Source organism: Symphodus melops (assembly GCF_947650265.1).
Source record: "Symphodus melops genome assembly, chromosome: 4".
In the NCBI taxonomy this organism is placed as follows: domain Eukaryota; kingdom Metazoa; phylum Chordata; class Actinopteri; order Labriformes; family Labridae; genus Symphodus; species Symphodus melops.
The window spans coordinates 26282212-26302854 of record NC_136694.1 but is presented as its reverse complement, the minus strand read 5'-3'; the positions used below and the strand labels follow the sequence as shown (position 1 = coordinate 26302854).

Here is a 20643-nt window from a genome sequence, read left to right as displayed (position 1 = left end):
GGGTTTTGGATACGGCACAGAAACACGCTCACACACGCTCAGTCATTCACTCACCCAGCCAGCCAGCCAGCCAGTCAGTCAGTCAGCCAGGCAGACAAAGAAGAGCAGCATCCTGCAGGAGGACCGCACGCTCCCGGGGGATGGGGCATCATACCCCTGCATCGCGTTGGGGGGTCAGGAGGAGGTAGGAGCATCAGGGTTAGGGGGCTTTGTCTCAGCAGCAGAGTCCCCCTCACATGCACACACACTCAAACACACCAACAAACATGCATTTCTCTTTGTATCGCACGGCGTGTAAAGCCATTATCCCACATGGATGGATCTGTGCTGCTGACTTGGTGGTGTTTTTTCTAGATGTGGGTCGTCACACTTGTCCTGTACACTGATGATGGAGGCTCCTGCACTTCCTCCCTGAGATCTGAGCTCTGTAGAGACAGCCAGTCTGTCCGGCAGCATCTGAGCAGCTCCGCTCTCCTCGCAGGCTATGCAAATCTCTCAGACACTTTTTGCGGTCTTGTCATGCCAGCACGAGAGGATCAATATGTTCTCTCGTGATGGACGCAAAGTGCCGAAGTTGTTATGGTGTTGACCGGCTCTTTGCCATGCACTGCGGGCTGCTTGAGCTGCTTTGATGTGCTCTCAGACACACAGGCTTCACCACTTATCACGAGCTCGGGGGCTTGTCCGGAGAGAGAGAGAGAGAGAGAGAGAGAGAGAGAGAGAGAGAGGGAAAAAAAACCCACTGAAAGCTTGATTGTGGTGGAAGTGGAAGAGGGGTTAAGAAGGATTGGAGTGGTGGTGGGGGGGGGGATGCTCTCCTTCGCACCCCTTCACTGATGGATGGCTGACTCCTCTCAGCAAGACGGGGACTGAAGGCATCATTACCAGAGGGGATTCCCTCCCCTCTCCTCACACGAGGAGGCGATAGGAAGCAGACTGTGGGATGTAGGCTAATGACTGCGTACGGGGCAGGCTGGCTTTGGCAGCGGCGATGCTTTGTTTACAACCAGGAGGCATTTCTGCATGACTTAGTTTAAGCTACAGGGCCGCTTAAAAACCCCTTTAAAAATGAGTTTGGTTCTGTCATAGTGTCCTCAATTATGTGTTCTCCACTTTGGTCTTACTGATTTATTTATTAAGTCTTAAAGAGTCATGTCCAATATTTGGAGTATGAATACAATTTCAAAACATATTCAGGCAAAATCCACAATTGTGTGTGTGTGTGTGTGTGTTCAGTAACTATGCTCTATTAGTTTATGTGTCTGTTTGTATATTAAAACTCAGTTGGGTAATAAAGTGCAATGGTACGTTTATTGTGATTATGAGCAATCACAATAAAAACGTAGCAAACGTCTGAATTCAAATGAATAAATAGAAAAGTAAGTCTAATGTATCCAAGCTTTCTCACTGAGCATATGTGCACATTGTACCAGTGTATAAAGACTAAACTGTTTGGATGAAGCTAACGCTAACTGTCACTGTGTGTGAAGGCAAACAGACACGTTTTTCACTCGTACTTCAGCCGGAGTTTCTCCTGCCAGACGAGCGAGCTGACGTGAGAACACAGCCGGATATTCTCCGGAGAATTCTGAGCCAGTGTCAAGGGGGAGTGACGTTTGTGTTCTGTGCGTGCTGCACGGTGCATGAAGGGGTACGCGCGCGACCACCACGGTCTCCGTGCACTGCGCGGGTCTGTTTTCTGTTTGTCTTGTGTTGACATTTGAGATTCTGTAAAACTACACGTAGCGTTGATAGAAAGGCAAATTTTCTAACTCTAGCAGACTCTGTTACTTTGTCCGCGACTTCGGCGTCTTTTATTTCTGTCACGTCTTACCTCTTTTATTTCTGTCACGTCTTACCTCAGGAGACCCTCCCCCCCCCGATCTGACAGGGATTGTCTGTTATGGTGCAGGCCTGCTCCGGATGTTCATTACATTGAAACATTAAAAATTCATCTGTATTAAAACTTCTCATTAGACCGTGGATTTGTTTACTCACTTCTTAAAGGTCATTAAGGACGCTTCTGCCTCAGCCTTTTGAAGACGTGTGCTTCAGTGAGATTGCAGCTTGTTTTCACGTCTCCTTTGTAACAGTGTGCTATCGAGCTTTAGCCGCTAATCCGTTCAAAAGAATAATGAGGAGGAGGAGGAGGAGGAAATAGCGTAAGAATTGCGGCGTAGCGGCAGAATTGCTCCTTATTTAATTACTTCCATCACACCCTCTTTCCCTCCATCCCATTTAAACCCCTCAACCTGCTCACTCAACCTTCACCCCCTGCTCCCCCCTCTCGCCCCCTTCAGCCTCCCCCTCTTATAACTTAATGCTCACACCTCTAACCTCCAGGCTAGAAATTCCATCCTCCCCGCTTTGGCCTCTCTTTTCAGCTCTGTTGCATCAGCTGTCAGGCTGTTTGAAGCCCCCACGACGCACACACGCGCACACACACACACACACACACACACACGCACACGCACACACAAACTAAGCCCACCCCCACCCAGCAGCCTCTCAAGTTCTTGATTAGTGTCTAGCTCTATTTCCTGTTCTGCCAGAGCTCCACTTCCTCCAGAACTTTCTGCTCATACTCCTGGATCAAAGCGTTGTCTTCTCCTTTTCTCTCCACAAATTCAAACATCTCTTTTGCCCTCTTCGTCTTCGTCCTCGTCCTCTCATCACCTGACCTGCTGGATTCCGCCTGGTTAGCGTCTTTCTGGAGAGCAGCAGCAGCAGCACGTGATGAGCCTTAATCATTAATGTGTGATTTTTACCTTCAGTGTTTATTACTGACAAGAAAACTCTAATTCAGATGTTTGACACACTGCACTGACCATCCTATGAAAAGAGGCTGGCCTCAGTATTTTAGATGCTGATTGGGTTCATCCACTCGGGTCAATGATCTGTGGTGTTTGGATCAACATTTGGAGCACGTGTTCGGAAGTTGAACCCTCTTTTAGACCCAAAGAAAGAAGAGTGATTTTATATCAAACGTTCAGTGGTGTCGGAGAAAATACAAACGTCAACCAGCCGATAAATTCAATAAGTTTAATACTCTAATAAACAGCTTCAGTTTTGTGTTTCATCTGAGGAGGTTTTATTTCAGTATAGGCTCCTAAATTTAGAATATTTCTGTTATGGGCCAACTTCAAAAGAATCTTTCATTTCCCGGCTGACGCTCAGATCCTGGAGCGGATCTGTGTGAAGCAGAACTTTAGCTTGAGGATAAATGTACAACTAAAACCGGATGGCAGATAGCTTTAGTATTAGCATAGCGAAGAGAAGAGTCGGACTTAGGTAAGGAACTCGTCCAGGTCAGAAATGTCCTGATCAAGAAGTAGTTGAAAATAGGGATGTTAAAGATTAACGGTCAAATGGTGATAAATGGATTCAAAGGTTCACACCGGTACTCTGTAAAATAAATCTCAATAACATGGTGAGCGTCAGCAGCTGGAGAGTAAGATGTAGGAATGAAAATGAAAAGAGGTGAGAAGATACCGGACAAATGATGATAGGTGATTTCAGTCAATCGTCACATCCCTGGTTACAAACAAAGAAATGAAAAGAAGAGAATTCTGTGAGATGTTTATTTTTCAAAGGTTTCTGTTTGGGCCTTCATGTAGAGAGAGGACAGAGTCAGAAAGGGGGCGCAGAGTGAGGTACGGCACACACGGGTCGGACTTGAACCCGGGTTACAGCGAAACAGTCACAAGGCTACTTTTGAAGATTTAAAAAAAATAGAAGATTTGTACTCTAAAGGACTTTTTCTGCCTGTTCGCTGTCAGAGTCTGTCACGTCCCTTCTCCAGTCTTTAAAACTCGTCCACGTGTCCAAACTTGTTTACTTTAATGTTCCACCGTCTCTTATCATCCGCTCGGCTGATCGTCTTCTGAACAACGTTAATGTGTCCAAGAATATCAGACTGCGTCTGTGTGGAACTGGCCAATTAGAATCAAGTATTGAACACAGCTGTGTAATAAATGCTAAAATTGCTTTGCATGGAGGAAAACTGTTTGATGTTAAATACAGAGATCACATTGAGCTTTGGGGTATTTATTGCTGATGTGCACGCTTGTCTTTGCAGTATAGAGAGGTGATTGTGGTTTCAAGTGTGTTTGACTTTTTGCTGAACTTGTTTCTTCTCTCGTCCAGGGACTTTTATTTAATTCTTTGGAGAATTTTTTTTTATTATTATTTTCTTGGTTTTTTGGGTGTGATGAAGGCAAGAAAAAAAGACTGGAGCATTTTTCTCACATGCTCTATTTCATTCCCTTCTTCAGGCACAGGAGGGCCATTCAGAAGAGCCGGGGGTCAAAGGTGAGAAGAGCAGAGGGCACCATGGAGAGTGAGCCAGGGGCCCCTGCAGGAGGGACCACCACCACCACCACCACCTCCACCTCCAGCTCCTCCAGCACCTCAGCCACAAGTAGTAGTACGAGCTTGAACACTACTCCCGCAGCTACTACCACGACTTCCCTCGCTGCTGCTGCTGCCACTAACAGCAGCAGTGGTGCAAACACTAGCAGCAGCTCCAGTAGTAGTACCACAGCAGGCAGAGCGATGCCTCAGATCTCTGTTTACAGCGGGATACCAGACCGACAGACGGTGCAGGTGAGCTTGTTGACTTCAGGATATTAAATTGGGGATTTTTTATGAAACAGAAAAAGGGTGTAGAGTGAGTCTCTTTGCTCTGCTGCCCAGCGTCCTCTGAGCTGCTGCTGAACACACAGCACTTTAAATCAGCACTGGTCACTTTAACCTGCCGTCCACTGCACATCATTTCTTCATTGTCTCAATGAGTTCGCCCCATTATGTATATATCTTCTACTACTATTTTTTAAGATTGTATTCATGTTACTATTCTATTTTGGAGTTTTTAATTTCTGTGTTGCTGCTGAAACTCCCGAGTTTCCCCCTTGGGGATCAATAAAGTAATATCTTATTTTCTTATGAGAAGTAAATGGATTTTGAAAAGAGAGAAACACTAATGGAAAGTAATCTCTTAAGAAGGGTTTAAATGTAAAGGCAGGAATGTTTGTGTGCATTGCACTCTTGACCTTTTGACCCCCAAAGTTAAGCCTCCTGATTGAGCTCCATGAACATCAGTGCTGATGCTTTGTCTTTCTGTTCTCACCATGAAGCCCTCCGAGCTGACTGGCTGCTGCTCGCTGAGAGGCGAACGCCTTTGTGAAGAGCGTCGCTGCTAATTTTGCCCTCAGTCCAAGAGGGGAAGGGGTGTGGCTGTATTTGTGTGACACTACAGGTCACTATCCTCTCTGTGGTCACTTTGCAAGCAGGCAGAGGGCGCTCCTCCAGGGGAAGGCTGAGGAGAGACACCATGTCTTCGCAGCTCCCAACTTTTTTTATGAGCTCAGCGTGAGCCTCTTGAGTGGAGTGGTTTCACTCAGCAGTTCATCCACCTTCAGGACAAGAGCGCTACATGTCACACTTTTTGCAAGGGGAAACTGAAATTCACAGAGCACAGGATAGTGACCTGGACAGTGATGCTGCACGTTATATAACACTGCTGCGTGCTGTGTTACACAGTGTAAGAGTCCTCCACCGATGCACCTGAAAGTAAATGTAGAGGCAGCTAAAGTCGGCGCTGGCGGTTTCATTCATAATTCGGGAGGCCAGTGAAGTCAGAGCAGGTGATGATGAAAAGTTCTTCCTGATTCACTATGTAGCATTGTCTGTCACCTCAGACAGGTGGGATGCAGCTCACATGATATCAATGACTACTTTCAACTCCATCTGTCAGGAAAAGCAAAGAACTGTGATGTGTGTGAATCTGCAGAGAAGTCTGAGATCCGTGATCAGACTGAACAGAAAAATCTAAAAAAAAAAAAAAACACACCTGAATAAGCTTACACCAAGAAGACTGTTTTTACAGCTAGAGGAGTACCTGATCAGCTGTTAACACAGAAGATCAAGGCACTTTGATTAAGCGTACAGATATTTGATGAAGGGTAACAAGAGAACTCTTAGTTGCATCAATGCAGCAGTACGATCGCTTTCATCTCCCCTTTCTGAGTTGCTCTTTTTTTTTTACTCGACATTTCTCGTGAATGCTGCGCTCCATTACTCAAGCAGTTCTCTCTCTCTCTGTGTGTGTGTGTGTGTGTGTGTGTGTGTGTGTGTGTGTGTGTGTGTGTGTGTGTGTGTGTGTGTGTGTGTGTGTGTGTGTGTGTGTGTGTGTGTGTGTGTGTGTGTGTGTGTGTGTGTGTGTGTGTGTGTGTGTGTGTGTGTGTGTGTGTGTGTGTGTGTGTGTGTGTGTGTGTGTTGAAGTGTGTGTGTGTGTGTGTGTGTGTGTGTGTGTGTGTGTGTGTGTGTGTGTGTGTGTGTGCATACGCAGGTGTTCCAGCAGGCGTTACACAGCCAGCCGAACACGGCAGCACGGTACCTGCAGCAGATGTACGCAGCTCAGCAGCAGCATCTGATGTTACAAACGGCAGCCCTCCAGCAGCACAACCTCAGCACGGCTCAGCTCCAGAGCCTGGCCGCTGTACAGCAGGTCAGCCCACACCGGCCACACATGAAGCACTCATTCTCACCGGGCCAAGCCTGTTCCAGGAAATGTTCAACTCCTCTCTTTGCACCTTTTGATAGGCTAGTATCGCAGCTGGCAGGCAAAGCTCTTCGCAGAACGGCACTTCGTCCCAGCAAACGGGATCAACACAGGCGACGGTAAGTGAGCGTGTGGGCGTTTACTTTCCTCCTAAGTGCCCTTAAGTTGAAGTTTCTCATTGATCTGAGGTTGTTTTTAGACCAGCATTGCTTCGGGTTAATCTCAGTTTACAGATGTACACAGCAGTCTGGATTGTCAGCATGGGGAGGTGCTTTGGGTTCACTTTGTTTTAAAGTTAGTCTGAGCTGTATTGACCAGTGACGTCTCAGCAGACTTTGGCGTATGCAGGAGAAACAGCACAACGCAGCTGTAATCCAACGGGGATTTCTCGACCTCTCTGAAGTGATCTCCGGATGATAGTGCAGCTGACGTTATAGATCAAACATTTTAAATCTGCTCGACGCTGCGTCACAAAAGTCAATCAGCGTTTCGATTTCCTGACGACCTAAAACGCACCAGAAGTGGCTGAAACGACTTCCTTTAATCTAAGAACATTTTAAACCGTGTTCTCTTTTTCTTTTAAGGACAGATCTGACGCGTTTACTTTTTTTACGATGTTATTTGGTCGAAGTGAAAGTCAAATCTTTGTATTGTGCGTGTTGTTTTTCCCGCCTCACACTTCCTGACTTCCTGTGTAATTTAAGAGTCTCGGCGTAGATTCAGCAGATCAACGGGTGCTGCTCCAGGAATGTTATGGACCAAGAAGTGGTGCTAACTGCTGCTTTCACCAGAATAACGGAGAGATTAAAATCCTCTCGATAGGCACACGTCGTCTTTTAGACACAGATAGACGATGATTGATGCTGAGATTAGCTTCGGGGAAACTGAGCGCCAGCCGAGCTGCTCTCTGCTGCTTTTAAAGCGACTGAAAGCAGTTATGGTTCCAGTCTGCTGGAGGAAAAAAAAAACAAAACAAGAGTTTCTGTGTCTTGTGTATTGAGCATGTAACTATTAGTAGAGTATAGTTGTAGTATTTAGCCTACCTAATCCTCCTGTTCCTGTCCTTCCCACAGATCAACCTGACCACCTCCCCAGCTGCAGCTCAGCTGATCAGCCGAGCTCAGAGCATTAGTTCTACCCCGACCAGTATCTCCCAGCAGGCTGTTCTGCTGGGCAGCCCGTCCAGCTCCACCCTCACAGCCAGCCAGGCACAGATGTACCTGCGCGCACAGATGGTGAGACTGCAGACACACAGAACATGGCCACTGGCACGTTTACACAAGTGTGAATATTTGCATAGACACACGGCAACACACACACACTCATACTGCTTGCATAACTAGCTACACAATGTTTTTTTTCCCCCCTCTTCTCTGGACACTAATTGTGTGTTTTCAGATGAGTGCACGTGTTATACACACATGCTCACTCGCTCACAGGAAGTGGGGGTCTTCTTTTTAATCTCGCCAACAGGGGACTTTGTCAGGATGACTCGTCCGATCCCTGAAGCTTTATTCAACACAGAGGGGGAAATGTCTTGTGTGTGGACTTCGGGTAGTTGGAGAACATTTTCTAGAGGTCAGGAGTTTCTGTCAGCTGTAGCTTCAGGTCCAGTTGTTTTAAATCAGACCTGCTCGGGGAAATATGCCGTCTTTACTGAGCTATTTTTATGAAGCTACTTGTCATTTTCAATTTTCCATCAGTCGTACGGCTGGCACACAGACTGCTCCTGCCGCCTCATTATGACCAAGTGCAAAGCTTTTTCAGATGTGTGTAATTCTTCTGGCAGACGGAAACACATTTGTCAGTTCAGATTGCGTTGGGTTTTATTCCTTGTGTAGTCTCCTGGCAATAAATCAGCTCATAAGATTTGTATTAAAGCTTACACGTATAGTCTTCTCCTTTGACATGGCTTTTATTTCCAGACGTACACATAACACAAGATCTTCACAACAGTGTTCCACACAAACTGTCACATCTATACGAGCGTTTAAAAAGTGATTTTGAAGCCGGAAATGAAAAAGATGAACGTCGTCATGGCACCAATCAAAGGATCAAAATCATTTTTATATTCTACCCTGATCCAGTTGTCTCACCATCAGATCAACACGGACGTCTTCACATCATAGAACAGAAGGAACTTAAAAACATGGTGTCATATTAACAACAAGAAGCAAAATGTTAACGGATAAGAACAAAGATGACACTAGGATACATTAAAGGTGTATCAGAAGGAGATTGAACTTGTATAAACTGACGAGTCGTGATATCGTTCCCCTGTGTTATTTGTGTGTGCGTGTGTGCGGCTCTTTCCAGGCTCAGCAGAGTAACCTGGTGCAGGTGGCCCGGAGCCTGGGTCGGGCTGTTCCTCTGTCCCCACAGCTCATTTTCACTCCAACGGCCACGGTGACTGCTGTCCAATCAGAGAGCTCCGCACAGGTGAGTTCACATGACGATAATTTCACCATTTTCTACGTAAAGTAAACGAGCCTGTTATGCTTTTCCTTCCTTTCTTTTGTCGTGGTTAATTTGTAAAAGTAGTCGCTGTAACCGAAGAGCACGACTTGTGGTCGCTTTCATTCCCGATTTTCGGTTGTGACAACAACTCGAACTTGGAAAATGTTAGCTTTAATACTTTACTGTAACAGTTCTGCTACGAGACAGATGAAGAGTTGGGGTCTGCATAAAGGACCTTAATGAGGAATTTTTAAAAGCATGACTTGTGTCAAACTTCTCTCTTTAGTGCCAGAATCCAAATAAAGAGCCTGCATGGTGTCCAGACTTGATAAAATATTCAGAGGCAGCCGTGACCTCGAGAAGCTGAGAGAAAGTTGTTTCAGTGATTTGAAATCTGAGCAGATGTGAAATGAATTGAATGATAAAGAACAATATAAACGGTAATATCTTGAGATGCTTTGCCCTTGAAAAAACTTTAGGTGATTTTACATCAACAATCTCCTGTTATTCTGTTTTTTTTTTTTTTTTTTTTAAAGAATCAGGTCCAGAATCTGGCCATCCGTGGCCAGCAGGGGGCGACCACAGCCTCCTCTCAGACTCAGACCCTGCAGGCTCTGAGCCTGAAGCAGAGCCCTGTGCCCATCCAGCCTGCCTCACTGGTCAAGAATCCCAGCCAAGTCCCGCACGCCTCTGCAGGAGGGAAGACCGGCTCGTCAGACGGTTCATCTGAAGGAGGGAAGAAGGGGGAGCCTGCTCCAGTCACAGAAGTCCGAGCTATAAACATGAGCCGCAACGTCACAGCTGTCAGTGCTCAGCCCCTGATCGCTCCAGGTCAGTGAAGTCTGAACCCCAACAGCCTCAAAAGAGCTCCTTTGCACTAAACACAAGAGAGGTTAGAAGTGTGCATAGAGATTTATCAGTTTATTATTGACTTTAATACATCCAGCTTCTGAAATGTGGATTTATTTCTATTATTTTTTTACATGATGCACTCTTCTCAGATTTCTAGTGAAATTTGTTTACACGGTTGGGCAAATATTCTTCAAATTATTTTCTCATCTTATATTTCCTACCTGCCAGACATCCTGTGCATTCTCTGAAAAGCTGCACCGCTCAGCTGGATGCAGCCCTAACAAGTATCCAACCTGAATACTCTCAGCGCTCACAGAAAATGTCTGCACTGCCAACTTTTGATAAGTTTCACAGCTCTTCATCACTCTTAGACAGCTAAAGTCTTGGCTGGACCCTGAGAATTTAACACTTGAGTCTGTAATCAAAAGAGTGCCTAAACCATAACTTCAATGAAATAAATTTCATCTGTGCGTCCCTTTTAAAGTGTAACTAAAGTCTCACAAAGTGCATCTACCCTGGAATTTCAAAAAATGCCCTTGAAAAACACACACACACACACACACACCACACATATGAGCAGGTTTAGCTCGTTTATTAATCTATTAGCAAGGACTCGAGAAGCTGAAGTAGTTTTTTATCTGGTCTGGTGACGACAGCTTTTACAATATGCGTCACTAACCAGATCAGCCGATTTATTAAAAAAAAAAAAAAAAGAGTGCAGTAACAAGTTTTGGCCTGTAGAGGGCAGTCGCTCTGCAACATTTAGAAATTCAATTGTTTGTTCTCAAATTGTGGAGATTTGGACCCGTATTGATCAACAACAGTACCGCACAGCCACACACAGGTTTTCAGCCAGATAAAAAGCTGAGTTACTCTTGTAGTCTTTTTGCTTTTGTACGCTGCCAGGGTTTCTTGAAACGTTGCCTGAAAAATGACAGATTTGATTTATCTCCTGGCAAATACTCTACTTATAATCATTAGCTTAATGGACTTGTTTATTTTCAAACTTAGTGTTGACTTTTATGACTTTGGCAAACCCCCGTGTGCCCTGAAGTGTTCACTTCTGCTGTATATTACCACGTTAAACTCATCACTGCGTCTCTCTAATCGCTTTCATTCATTTAAGCCTTTAACAAACAGTTTACATGCGGATCCTTTAACCTGGTGATGATCGTCTTTCATATATCTTAAAACTCTGCTGTGGGTACGTTTAGCTTCACACAGCTGCAGTCATGACTGGAGATTGTTCGACTGTTCTCCATCTAACAATCCGCGGCGCTCGCACTGCAGATGACCTGCTCCTTTAATGTACACTGACACCTCTTTGGTCCATAGTCAGTTTATTTTCATTTTTTTGCGGGTCGATAGATTTGACTTCCAGATTAGCTGCTTTATTATTTCTTTACAGAAAATGTCCGTTCTACTCCTTGAAGTGGACTGAGGGCTTCAGGCGACATTCACATGTACAACAGAAACATGACCTTCTGTTTACAGTGAGATAAGATGAGAAAAGCTTTTTACACGTCGCCCTCCTAATAGCTGTGTGTGTGAGTGTGGCATGTCAGGGCCTGAGTCAAACACCCACTGAGTCAGTTAAGGGGCAAAAACCAGCCGTTCTACAGACGGCGTGTTGAGCTGTGTTTGGAACACTCGGACTACTTTGTGAATTAGAGACTCCTTCTGAACCACTTATTGTTTAATTGAAAGTCAGCAGCTCTTTATTTTATTTTCTCTTTTCTTTTTTGGTTTGTGAAGAGGTGTGGAGATGCCAGCAGTTCAGGCTGATGAGATCAAATGTAGTCCAGTTTGTTTGCAGGATAAACCCCTTCAGATGCTTCGTCATCTCGTTCCCTGATGAGAAACCACATCGTGCAAAATGGTTTTAGAAAGAACCTAAAATACGAGTCTGCATGTTGCTTATGTGTGCTGTATGTCCTGTAAACACTTCAGAGTTGTGTCCATGCATTGTATTGTTTCTGATGTGTGTGTGTCTCCTGAAGGGGAAGGTGTGTGTGTGTGTGTGTTTCTGTGTGTAGGGATTATCTGAGCGTGTCAGTGCACAACTGAGTCTTTGCTTTGTTGCAGTAATGGATTCACATGAAATGAAAGGGAGGATGGAAGCTGAAAATCTGGCTGCATGCTGTCTGAAGAAAAAAAAAAAAGAATTAACATTGGTTACCATAGCAGCAGGCCATTAGGGACAGGTGTGCAGATGAGATGCTGTGGGGTTAATACAGTGTGAATGGGGAGGAGGAGAGGTTTCACGGCTGCCTGATGGGATCGGATCAGGTTCAAAGCTCGGGTTCTTGACTCTGCATGGCTCGTTATACACTTTGATTTTTAACACAAACTCAGTTTTGGTGTGGACTGGTGACTGTCTTATGTAAATCTGATATTTCACTCATCATTCCATACTGGATGTTCAGTGTCCCATGAATGAAATCTCTAATTTAGCCTCAGGAAACGAGACATTCGACTGGTGTCTGTTCCACAGTCAATTTTTCACTTTTTTATTATTATAATTTTTTTAAATAACCTTGGCTTTGAGTAGTAGACTGTAAGTATAATTCAGCCTTGTCTATATTAAGCCAGTGATATGTTTTCTGTTATTAAAATGCAGGGGGAAAAAAACCCTTCAAATGTTCTTGTTTAAAAAGTGAGTCATCCCTCTGTATGTTGTAAAATGCATTTCGGAGCAGCTCTTCCCTCCTTCGCTGCATCACTTTAGCCCTACATCTTTAATGCCTTGTTCTGGGCTCACACATACTGGCTCAAAACCAAATTCAACCAGTATTACGCACATAAAGTGTCTAAATAATGAAGAGATCCTCTTAAAAAGTCCCCCTCTCATTTTACATTAATGCTATTTGTTTAAAATTAATATGAGAGGACTAGAAAAATAGAACCTAGAAAGTATTGCTGACCTACGGAGTCCCAGAAGTCCCAAAAAGTTACAAAAAGTTACAAAAATTATTTTAAATAAATAAAATAATAATCTTGTGAGCACAATTTGACCTTTTTTTTTTTTTTTTTTGGGACTTCAGGGATTCCGTAGTAACCACACTGATGCTCAAACATACATTGTGGTGATAACATCTTTTTCATGTGATTCCCCCATCAGCCATTTGCAAGGTGGTCACCTCTTTGAATGGAGCGCAAACAATTAAACAGTTCATCATAGTTAACAACACGTTTGTGCTCACAATCAAAGAAAAAGTGCAAAAAGCAGAGAAATCAGAGAGAACAGCAACGATGGAAGACCAGTACTACATTCACTGAGCTGTTTTTGGTTGTCAGTTCTCATCTCCTGCCACAAAGATGGCGGATTGTTTTCGATTTCTGCTCTTTGTTTCTGTGAAGATAACAGTCGCTTATAAAGTAATCAGTCTGGACATGACATGTTGGGCCGTCTGGCTTGTTGCAGTAAGCGCTTGTAATCGCCTCCTCTTGGCTCTAGAGAGCCTGCACCTTACTAAAAAAATAGCCCAGCAGGGAACCCCCGAAAGCAGCGCGCTCACCGATCGGCACATGAAGTCGTGTGTCTGTTGTTGTCTCCGGCTGCTAATGAAGGTATCAGGTGCCAAGTTCACATGAAAAGGATTACTTAAAAGATGAAAAAATAAAAACCTAGATTTGAACTTTATGCAAAATAATGATGCGTCCTAATACTACACCAGTACGTGAACACTGACGGTGCTCCTTCAGACATTAAAAGCTTCCAGTAAAGTACAGCTATTCAGACGCTGAAGTAAAAGAAATGATGAAGTGGACTCATTTAACTTGTTATCGTTCTTTGTCCGACTCGAAGAATTATCTTAAATGAGCTGTTCAAGTGAGGAAAGATGTCATTACGGAGGCTTTTGCTCTGATTTGTTTGAGTCCGAATGTGTTTTCTCAAAGTCAGCCAAAGCAGCAGCCGCCATTAAGAGTGTGGAAACTCAGGGATTTTCCAGGGCTCGCTGCTATAAACTCATCAGAAACATATACTGTCATCTGTCTCGAGACTTTGCACAATAATAAACCGGCAGTGTAAGAGGTCTGCATACCTCAACAACTTCCGAGGAGTAGAATCTCCCTGCCAGACTCTGAAGCTTGTATGACAGCCTGTGTTTATACATGTGTGGGGGCGTGAGTGGCCTGAGTCATTCCTGTCCTTAATCCCAAGACCTTGAGGGGGGAATAGCATTGCGATGAATTCCCTCGTCTTCTTTTTTCTTCCAAGGCTTCGCTCTGTTCCTCATTAGGGGCTTGAGAAAGTTGTCAGGATTCATGAGGAGGGCTCGTCGCATCCGGTGAATCAGAAATTCCCCCTCCTTCGCTCAGACCGGCTCTGGGAATCTCTCCCTGCGATCACTTGGTGAAGTTAGATTTTATAGCAGCTTCTGTTCATATATAAAGTTAATCTCTGTCCTTTTTTTCTTCCTTTTATAAGCGTGTTTCACATTCAGGATTTAAAGGGTTAGGTGAACAAGCGTGTGTATTTATTCTTGACTGGTTGAGTGCAGATGTGTGTGTTGGTTTTAATGTGAGCGACACTGACCTTAAAGCCAACTGAGGAATCATCTTATTGTCCCTTAGTGTCACATCAACCAATTACAGACTGAAGGAACTTTTTCAAAGTTCTTGATGAAGGTTTGAAGACCCTGATCTTCTTTTTGTTGTCACTGCAGAGACCTTGAAGAGGGGCTCCTTGTGTTCCAGCCTCACAGTAGATGGTCTTCTCACTCACAGTTCATTTCCTTTGATTGTTTAGTGCACCAAAACAAATCCCTTGTGTGTGTGTGCAAATGTACTTGGCAATAAAACCTGTTTCTGAAGATGAACCTTGAGGGACGTGACGTAAAGGCCCAGTCAGGCGAAATCTTTTTAAACTTTGAGAAGATACTCAGAAAACTCCAACTGTGTGCATACCTGTTTGGATTGCCACAGAATCAAAAGGCTTGAGCACTCGGTATTGGATATCTATTGTTTTTTAAGGCCTCTGATTGCAGGCAGACTCCTGCATACTGAAGTAACTTTTCACTGTGTTCTATAACATGTGGACGGGGCTCCCTCTTACACTAGCTGCAGCTCTTGTTGAACATATTTTTTATGTTTAGCGTTGGTACTTTTCGATACTAACGATCTTTAAACACATGGTATCAATAAGTATCAAACTTTTTGACAACCTCGGTGTAATTGCAGCCTTTCCAGTGATTCGTCAGAACTGGAGCTAATGAAGCAGCTCATGGGACGACGACGTCAGAATCCTCTGTACATTACAACCGCTTGGATGGACGCATGAAAGGTTTCCAAAAGGTGAACAGTGCTCGGACGTGAGCTCCTCCTGCTGCTCTCCAGGGTTTCCTCTGTCAAGTGTTCTTATTAGAAACTGATTGACTGATTGGGACACAGCTCTGTGCTTCCCTCAGGATGCACTCTAAAGAGTCCTCAACGTCGAGTGCAGTTTTCATCACCACGCTTTCTTTCACCGGACTCTTTGGATGATGACTAAACAACCACAAAACTAATGACATCATCGCCAGCCTGCTCAGGCTCATCTCTTCTCTTTGAGTGTTACAAAAAAAAAAAAAAAAAAAAGTATTTATCATCACAGTTTTCAAACTCATCCTGAAAACGTCCATGTGATACTGCTCTAAAGATTCAGATAAAGGACTTTTTATGCAGCTAATGCCTCCTAATAATCTATTGTTTTTCCCACCCTGAGGCGGAGCTGCTGAACCGGTGGCTGTTATTATCCCCTCAAGTGTTTGTCAAAATTGCTTTTCAGCCGTGAACAATTTTACTGCCTCATCGTCTTATCCTATTATCATGCTGCTGGCACCATCCATCCATCCAAGCCTGGCATCCGTCCTGTTCTGAGCCTTGTTTGATAACAAGAAGAACTCCCTGTTTGTCCTAGCTAACCAAGTTTTCTCTCGCTGGGTTTCCACTGTGTCGCCACGTGAGAGAGAAAACACTTTCCAGCAGCTCCTGTAGCATTAAAGGAGCTAATGACATGCAAACCCTGCTGGATAGAAACGTGTATATATATTCCACAGCAGGGTACAGACTGCGGTTAGTGCCTCACAGGGAAACTTTGAAACCAGATGGAGCCTATCCCACACAAAACATCATGAAAAGAAGAGAGAAGGTGGGGGGCAGGAGGGGGTACTTGGCAGTTTTCCATACTTGGAGTAATGGTGGGATGAGGGGGGGGGGGGGCGTCTGTTAACACGACTGAACACACCTCCATGTTCACACGGCTCGTACAGCACAAGCTTAGTGGCGCAGGACTCTGTCATTTGTAGTTTTGCTAAACGGAAGGAGACGATCAGTCGTTATTGTTTCCTGGCAGAGTTGTCGGGGATCAAGGAGGCAGCAGAGACGATCCGACCCGCTGACTCAACACTCACTCCAAGAACAGTGTCATGGACAGTCGGGCTCTGCATGTTCGTTCCTGAGGCAGCTCTAATATTAGAGCGGGCTACTTCCGGCCAACGCTCCCACACGCTCCCTCAGTGCAAGATTGATGTGCCGTGTCTTTGGCTGCAGGGCAGGTTATGAGCTCCCCATGTCTCTTTACCCACAGCGGCTCTGACAGGTGGTGACAGGGCCTTTTGAATCGCTTTGTGAGTAATGCTCAGACCAGAACCGTAACAGCTTTTCAACAAGCTCTTGATATTACAGCCTGTCAACAAAGGGCTCTCAGGTGAAGCGAGAACGACATAAAACAAGCTGCTTTGTTCACTACTTGAGATGCACGCTGAGTTGTGACACATTGGTATAGATGCAGCTTTAGGAAACTCGTTTCAAATGCCTTGTAAACAAAATGTCACTCTTGTTAGGGGGTCAGGAGCAGAAAAATAGACCTTTAATTCTGTGTAGATACGATCAGGGACGGTAAGGTTTTAGAAATGGGGACATCATGCCAACCCGGCTTGTTAAACTAACGCGCTTCAAGCAGCTTGGGTGACTTTAGCTAGCAGCTGATCAGAATGCTCTGTTGATGGGACGGAGGGGGGCAACGACATCAGGGGGGGCGGGGACTTGAGTTTAACAGAAGTCAGATAACTTCTCAAAATAATTGTGTCAAAATAATTCTGTGCAAAAGTCCCACAAATTCTGACGATGATGGGGGGGGGGGGGGGGGGAAAGATTCCGGCCCACTGACCCTCTTTGTCCTGCCTCCTGCCACACACCTGATCAGGTCAAATAAGGTCCAACCACACTTCAGTGTAAATACAGACTGTTAGATAAACATCTTTAAAACACTTTAAAGTGCAAAGGACCGGAAATGATATCAAACCCAATGAAGGAGGAAAAACAACAACTAATCAACATAGGTCACAAACAAACTGTGGCTTCTGCAGTACATTGGCATGTGAGATTAGAAAACTTCACCATACTCGAAAAATACTGAAGTTCAGTCCCTGTCATGTCAAGAATTCTGACAACTATTTCAAGGTTTTCGGTCTGTAGCTGGTGAAATTAGGACACACTGGTTGAGTCTCTGTTGGAGATGAACACAGCAGTTAGTCAGCTGAAATCATGAAATATTCAAGTGAATACGTCTGTTGTTCTCATTCCAGCATACACACAGATTCAGCCTCACTCCCTGGTTCAGCAGCACAAGCAGCAGCAGCAGCAGCAGTTTGTGGTCCATCAGGGTCAAACTTCCCAGAGGAGCGCGGGGCAGCTGCTGCAGACGGCCTCCATTCAGCCGTCACAGCACCCGGTCCCTGTGCTGCCCAAACCTGCTCCACACCAGCCGTCCACGCCCAGCCAGCAGGCCACCATCTTCCACTCCACCATCAGCCCCCACGCGCTCCACACGCCCCTCAACCACGCCAAAGCTCAGCCCGTCCAGCTCACTGCCATCAACCTGCAGATACACCCCACGGTAAGACCAAAGTCTCAAACTGCTTCGCAACACTTCAGTCTGATTTCAACTGACACCTGACTGGTTGACAGTAGTATACTATGGATGACTGTTTCTGCCAGTTGAAAAAAACCCAAAAACTTTCTCATTGCTTTCTCATTATTATGAGATACTAAGTCATAATTACGAGATATTACTTAGTGACTTAGTATCTCATCAGCACTAAAGCGACAGCAAGTTTAATCACATCCTTTTGTCAAGTTACTGACTGCGTTTCCATTTTACGTTCAGCTCTGACGGCTCGGCTCATGTTTGGACAGGTACTGTTATCACCCGGAGCGCCCTCACTATGACAGAATATTATCAAGCTGCCTGAAGAATATGTGTGTGTGTGTGTGTGTGTCAAATGTATATCCTTCTTCATCCGGCCTGACGTTGGAGATCCCCTAACTTTTCGTCTCGAGTCGTCCCGATCTTCCCGTTGGTCGTTTGGTGCGAAGTGTCTGTTTGGAAGGTGGCTGTGATCAAATCTGCTGCACACAGCCTCAAGCTCCCCTCGAGGATTCATTTGCTATCGGTTTGGTGATCCCCTGACTTTTATCTCTCGTGCTTGCAGAAATAAGCTATATTCCCATCAGCGTCAGCAGCACCTCGTGTTTAGTTCACTTTTATTGTGAACATGGTTTAAAACTGTACGCTAAAAGTAGCACGCGAGGATTAACTCTGGCCGAGCTAGCAGCCATACGAAACACAAACAATCAAACCAACTCATCATGGGAGAATCCCAACAACAAAAAAGAGTGGATGGCAGAATGCTCACAGTCTGGTTTACAGTATTTACAATGATCCAGTAGCTGGAAAAAGTGATTCAAATGTGGATTAAAAGTATACTTTTAGCATTAGATGAGTGCAGTCACAGTTTGGAATGATCTTTGAGCATGAATGTACATTTGGATGGGACTCTTTTATTTCCCCTCTATTTGTTTCCAATGGGGCATGACTGTCTTTCCAACGTTACATCCTGACTTCTGGTGTTTGTTCACATGCTGGTCTTCTCGTTTTCTTTTTTTTTTCTTTTTCTTTTCTTTTTGTGGGAACCAGCAAAATAAAACCCGCTGTTGCATCAACACCCACTGAATTCATTCCTACTGACACATGATAAAAAAACAAAAAAAAAAAAAAGTCTTGTGCGTTTGTGATTCTTGGTGTCATATTTTCCCCCTGGTGTGATATTTTCCAAGCCTGATGTTTTTTTTTTTTTTTAGTTTTCTGGCCTCACTGTTATTACCCAGCCCTGATTTGTCCTGTCAACGCCGGTTCTCTAATCCCCCCCCTGTCACCTTTTGATCCTTCTGTCCATCTCAGGCCTCCAGAGTGGTTCAGGACTGTAAAGATAAGCCGACATCGCTCGTAGTCAGAGAGACGTGTCCGACCCCGGCCGCGACGCAGCAACAGCAGCAGCAGCCTCAACAGCAACAACGGCAACAACAGCAACCGGCAGCTGCACCATCGCAGCCCACCAAGACTGTAGAGCAGCTGACGGTCAAGCCTGCGACTCCAGCTGTGCAGATACAAGGTAATGGACTCATCATGATTGTTGAAGCTGCTACCTCTTATGTTCTACACTTGTGAAACAGTAATGAAAAAAACTAACTCTCTACCTTCTTGGCCAAAAAACCCCCCCTCAAAGTTTGACCTGAACACAGAAGTTGTGCTGTTAGATCTGCACACTCTCACACTCTTAACTTTCAGAGTGTGTCGCGTCTGCAGTAGCTGCATTTATCAGAGCATCCTAAGTGCTTAGTTGTCGTCTCTGTGATTTCCCTGTACACCTGATCCCCACATCACACCGGTTGTTGTGATGTGCACAAACACTGAAACCCAAAACATTAAAAGCCCTGAGCAGCATTGAACAAGGACTGCAAACTAATGGGTGAATTAAGGAGCCTAATAAAACCAGTCTCTTAATTGGCTCGATGTTGGGAACAATACAGCCGTACACTCCATGGTCCATGAATAAACACTGTGTCCCTGTCATCTAAGGAACCTATTTATCACTACTTATTTTGATAGATCACCATTAGAGATCATAGTGGGGATCATCACGTGCTGACAGGTGTGACTTCACATTTATGTTTAATGGAATAAGACACATTGTATTGTGTGTCTTTAATATTCGGCATCAGTCTGTTGATTTTCTTAATGTGATGTCAAGGAGGGAAAGAACAATGTAGCTCAAGAAAACAGGTGCAGTATGCTTTTTTTTTTTTTTTACTCATAAAAGGCCAGCACAAGATCACACATGACGACAAGGCTGAGTCCTCTCTGAAAGGTGCGAGCCTTTTTTTAAATTCACACTGAAACAGTCTGGATCCTGTTTGAGCTCTGCAGGTAAGCCTGTTTACATTTTGATCTCCTGAGAAGCCTGGCGATTTAAGTCTCATCAAAACTGAGGAGATCCACCTTTTTTTTTAACATCACAATGATGTGACATCATCTGCCTCCTGTCAAGGGTCTGAATTGCTCTCTTTGATCATCAGCTCTGCCTCCCTTACAGGCGGCCATCTTTAAAGCATGACGCGTCAAACACTTTTCAAAGTCAGCTGAAAACGGCGCTTGATGACCTCTTCGTCATGAACGACACCGATGCTTTTAACAACTCTCGCTGTCGTCACTTGAACACGTGTCTCACAGAGAGCCGACAATGACTTTCCAGCTCCAGAAAAGTTTTTCTCCGTTAGACGTTCTCTGAGGCATGCTTGTCTAATTAACGATGACGACCACAGCCCAGAAGAACCAATGTTTCTAAACTTTGGGAAAAAATGGAATTTGGGCTGACTCAAGCTTTCAAAACTTTAACCAATTAAAAAGACATAGTTTGCTGAATGTGTTATGAAAACCCTTGAGTTGT

The 20643-nt window shown here is 44.7% G+C and overlaps 1 protein-coding gene across 1 annotated transcript in view; it reads left to right on the top strand.

The window, feature by feature from the left end:
- The window catches only part of phc2b (polyhomeotic homolog 2b), a 31601-nt gene that overhangs the window by 1543 nt on the left and 9415 nt on the right, over window positions 1-20643 (top strand). The window contains 11 exon segments of the mRNA XM_079341829.1: window positions 2-92; window positions 95-133; window positions 136-184; window positions 4275-4605; window positions 6350-6508; window positions 6604-6681; window positions 7636-7797; window positions 8879-9001; window positions 9556-9850; window positions 17443-17753; window positions 19098-19308. Of these exon segments, the coding sequence (XP_079197955.1) occupies window positions 2-92; window positions 95-133; window positions 136-184; window positions 4275-4605; window positions 6350-6508; window positions 6604-6681; window positions 7636-7797; window positions 8879-9001; window positions 9556-9850; window positions 17443-17753; window positions 19098-19308 (1849 nt within the window).